The sequence below is a fragment of the Saccostrea cucullata genome, unplaced genomic scaffold (assembly GCF_032062105.1).
Source record: "Saccostrea cucullata isolate Sc308-1 unplaced genomic scaffold, CSIRO_AGI_Scuc_v1 ctg218, whole genome shotgun sequence".
NCBI classification, from domain to species: Eukaryota; Metazoa; Mollusca; class Bivalvia; order Ostreida; family Ostreidae; genus Saccostrea; species Saccostrea cuccullata.
Genome location: NW_026930772.1, coordinates 335,936 through 340,566, shown reverse-complemented (window position 1 = coordinate 340,566; position 4,631 = coordinate 335,936). Strand labels below are relative to the sequence as shown.

At 35.2% G+C, this 4,631-nt stretch overlaps 1 protein-coding gene across 1 annotated transcript; it reads left to right on the top strand.

Annotated features, from left to right (window-relative positions):
• The first annotated feature begins 286 nt into the window (after positions 1–286).
• On the top strand, positions 287–4,289 carry LOC134230062 (uncharacterized). The gene is made up of 5 exons (XM_062711836.1): positions 287–426; positions 2,104–2,309; positions 2,820–3,048; positions 3,143–3,259; positions 3,379–4,289. Exons 2-5 carry the CDS (start codon positions 2,184–2,186, stop codon positions 4,143–4,145), a joined length of 1,239 nt encoding a protein of 412 aa, XP_062567820.1. The 5' UTR covers positions 287–426; positions 2,104–2,183; the 3' UTR covers positions 4,146–4,289.
• Positions 4,290–4,631: the final 342 nt, after the last annotated feature.

Sequence of the window (4,631 nt, the reverse complement as noted above, 5' to 3'; positions counted from 1 at the left end):
TTGAATGAACCAGTTTTTTTAAACATTAATCTGAACCAAAAAGACTGAATACTCAGTATATCTATATACGTGTTTGTGTACGTGTACAAATTTAAATGTTTCCGGCATCTAAAAATTATTTTTTTCATGTTATTATAAGAAATTTAATTCATGAAGTAACAATCACTTTCTTTCCAATTTTTAAATATATAGTTCAAGAAGAAAATCGAAAGTTAACCGTAAAAATGTTTGATCCACGCGCAGCTTTAAATGGTTTCCCTATGACGGAACGTCACTCTATTTATAGATTTACTGAAACCCATACTTTCGTTTTCCACTGTTTGATTATTGTCAGCTGATAAAGGAAAGACAACAGCGATAACGTCGCTCGTGTATTCTGTATGGAGGATTTCTACATTGAAGGTATTAGTCATCGTGATTCACGGCGTTTCCTAGTGTTCATGATTTTCTGAAATCAAGTCGTGTTATGTACTTTGTAAAAGTAGCATATTTTGTGTTAGTAACTCACCCACGCATTTAAAATAAGTATTTGTTTACATCCATCCAAGAGATTTGTGCGCTTACAGTGTTGATGTACTTGCGATTGTATGAATCTATATCAGAATATACTGATTACTGTACGTGTAAATCCATGTTATCGAACATGAAAATGTTCGACAGTTTAAAAATCTCAATTAAATTTGAACAAGCAAGCACACAAACAAACAAAATAGCAATTCTAAATACATGTAGCTGACATCTTGGACTCATTTAATATTTATATTTAGTGCATTTCTTACGTAACAAAATTCCGAAACTCTGGATATATTCATAAGTGTACGCTATTTATACACCTATATTACCTGTGATGCACGTATATTTTATAGTGAAGAAACTATTTTAAGCAATTATAGGTGTGCGATATAAAAGTTGATAACATGCTCTTCAATATTTTTACAGATATATCGTAAAGTGAAAGTACATGTACAATATTCTGATGTTTGATTTAATGCATTGAAAACCTATTGCTTCCAAGAACACAATATCCTTACATGAGCTGTTAAATAATCCAACCGATGTCTTACATGAACCTAGATTAAAGTTTTTTTGATTTTATGTGTAATAATATACCTATTAGATGTTATTTATATGTACTGTTGAAGCTGCAGAACTATGGCTCTTTGAGATAGAAAATTCAAAAAAGAAACCAGATCTCTCACTGGTGTGTATGACCGAATATAACGTCCTTAATTTAGAGCTAGTTAACTTATGCAAATTAATATGAGGAGTAATGAAAATTGAAGGGTGACAAAAAGAGAGAAGGTACTACAAATTCTTGTTTCGTTCAGTCTCGATCGTCTGGTGGACGACTTTTGTAGTACACAATAATAAAAGATGAAAGCGGCCCTACTGATTTTCGATGTATACTTTGCAAGTGAGCTTTTTTGATCATCTGTTGTCCATTTGTAAACTTTTCACATTTTCAACTTCTCGAGAACCACTGAGTTAATTTTAACCGAACTTTATACAAAGCATCCCTGGGTGAAGTAAAGTTTGAATTGTTAAAATAAGGGACCAAACCCTCTTCCAACGGGAGAAAATTAAAGAAAAATCCGAAAATAGAGTGGGGTCATTAAAAAATCTTCTTCTCAAGAACAAGTGGGCCTGAAAAGCTGAAACTTATATGGAAGATCCTGGGATAGTTAAGATTTTAAATTGTTCAAAACATGACCCCAGACATATAAGGATTTAGCCATAAGAGGTATTGCAACATGTACGTACAAGGGGGAAAACCTTGTGAAGAACAGCATTGCCAAAGTTTCTCAGATGAGCGTTGTGGCCCATGGGCCTCTTGTTTATAACATTCAGGGAAAGCAAAATATAAAAAAAAACATAATGATGAACTACTTAATAATATGTAACTATAAAATATCTCTCGTGCTCTAGCTGTATGTGTGCGAATGTATGTCCAAATTCACTATATAGCTACAGAACCGTAGCTCTCCGAAAAAATATATTGTCAGATATATTAGTCGTCCATCCCAATTTTTTCATACCAGCAAGCCACAGTGCAGAACTGCAGCTACAAATTCACTTACGAAATGAAAATTTCTTAATGCTCAGCAGGTCTACCTTGAATTGACAACCTTCCTGTTTTGCCGTGTTGAACTCCTGCCTCTATAGAAAAGACAGCATTCCGGACCATGTCTATCCTGTCCATAGATGAATGCCGGACACGAATTATACGGGACAACCTTGTCAAGCTCATACATCGCTTGTGTCCCAGAGAGCTACTACCACACCTTACATGTCTTTCAACAACGACAAAGGTTAGAATGTCTTCTTCAAAACTAATTTAGACTGAAATATGTTTCGTAATGTTTCAACTCATACATTCCGTTCAAGATAGCGTTAGAAAGGGTGGAAAGGAATAACTTTTGTCTTTTAAGCGGATTTTTGGACCTGGTCCTGAAACCTGCTTTTGATCACCAGAGTTACCCAGTTAAACTAGCTGTTTGTTTTCGTCGTTTGATGGTCGTCATTAATTTGTCGGTCGAAGACTTTCATACATGCATTTTAACTTTTCTTCATAAACCTCTGAACATCAGTGAGTGAATTTCATGATTTCTGTCCTCTGGACTTGAGGGTTTGGGACAAAACCATCAAAATTATCAAAATCTTATACTTCTGGACATAAAAGAGTCAAACTGTTGCCTTCTCAAACACTACTATCATTTCTTTGGTACATCATTTAGTTCAAACTTATACTAGTAAATATTTACAAAAGTTTAAAACAGAAATGAGTGAATTATCAAAGTGTTAATTTTTTTTTTTTTTAGCAAAAGATAAGGTGCAGATTAGATAACGAGGGTCAAGTGTCAGCAAGCGATCTGTTACTGCAGGAGTTACAGAGGAAAGATAGATGGTGGGAACAGCTCATTGCAGCTTTACGACATTCTGAAGTCGACATGGATAATATCGCTGATTTGTTAGAGGCAGATCTCGAATCTCTCTCGGAACTGCACGGGAAGAAAAGAGGAAAACACGCTTATAAAACAGAGAAATCTAGTTAGTTATTTCAAAGTAACTTTCGTAGATTATTTCATAGTTTTTTTTAAGTTTGTTGAACTTTTGTTAAAGCACATTATTGAATGTTTAACAGAAAGGAAAGAAAGGATTGATTGGTCAACACCTCTCGATAAGCTACCTTACCCTGTTCTGAACGTTCTAAAGAGACTGGACGTGGGCTCCAAGTGGAAGGATTTGGCATCTCATTTAGGTAAAGGATATTCGATTTTTCACATGCTTAATTATTTAATCCTTCGGTAGATAAACACTTTAACAAAAAATAACCTGTTGCAATTGTTTAATTTATATTTTTATTGTTTTGTTTCTCAGGCTACACCGTAGAACAAGTGGAACGGTTTGAGGTATATGCAGATAAGGACGGCAGTCATGCTACAAAATTTTACAGTGACCTCGCAAAAAATCGAGCTTTTGATCTCGGACGACTCGTCTGTGTTTTGAAAGAAATAGAGAGGAACGATATTTTGGAAGATTTACGTCACCTCAAGGAATTAAGCCATCTAGACTGGAATACCACGAAGTATCCTCATGACGTCACAACCATTGCTAGACAGGAGAGTTGTCAGCAGAGTTATCTGGAAGAGTCAACACTTTGTTTTGCTTCATGGAATTCAAACAGTATACTTACTGACGTAAGTTCCGGTTCAAACGGAAGTCATGCAATGAAAGACGAGAGACATTATGACTCTGGCGTTATATTAGGAGGAACGCAGCTAATGTCCCTGGATCCTTCACCTGAGGTTGATGGACCTGCGCAATCTTATGGTGATAACGATCAATGTTGTGAAAGAATTGCTCTCAACCATGAGGCTGATGAGTTGTGCAGTGATGTTACTACACAGGACTGTCATATCAATGAATATTTCGAAAATAACAATGATCCCCCCAAGGGAAATACAGAGCCTTTCACAGAGGACTCTACAACAAATGAAGATTTACCAAAGACAGAGCTACGCAGACAACAGCAAGTGGGGAATACTGTCCTGTTCAGTGCTCCATCCAGCAATCTGAGCAAAACTGTTATTGGTTTCGCAGCAACAGCAATGGTTGCTTTCTTTCTTGTAAAGTCGACACGTTAATTGTATTTATATAAGTTTTTGTTGCTGTTTTTTGTGGTATGTGAATACTTGCACATGATAAGTCTGTGATATATGTATGAGATTTGATGATTGTTTTCAAATCTTTTTCAAGGATTTTTTTGCCAATAAAGTTATGTAAACATGCATACTTTGACTTTGCTTCTGGGTTTTATTAAAATCACCCATTCATCATGCAAACGACATCATGACATCATACACTGTGTTGACTTGCCGTGTACACATGTAGTAAAAATTTATGACAGCATTTTTGTATGAAAAAGTAAATAAATGTAAAACATTCAGAAAAAAAGTTACCATAAAACCAAAACCTTACATATTATGTCTTAGTTTCCACTTAGACACTGCAGCGTACATGTAAATACATGTATAAAAGTTTTGAGTTGAAACTTTTCTTAATCCACCTTGTTGAAATTACGAGAAAAGTTAAGTTATCAAAAGGCCCACCTTGTTCAGGATTTCTTCCTT

Excerpts from the sequence above, each read along its gene's own strand:
- LOC134230062 (XM_062711836.1), top strand. The coding sequence starts at position 2,184 with ATGTCTATCCTGTCCATAGATGAATGCCGGACACGAATTATACGGGAC. Across the intron at positions 3,049-3,142 it reads TTATAAAACAGAGAAATCTA|AAAGGAAAGAAAGGATTGAT; the intron begins GTTAGTTATTTC and ends AATGTTTAACAG. Across the intron at positions 3,260-3,378 it reads GGATTTGGCATCTCATTTAG|GCTACACCGTAGAACAAGTG; the intron begins GTAAAGGATATT and ends TTTGTTTCTCAG.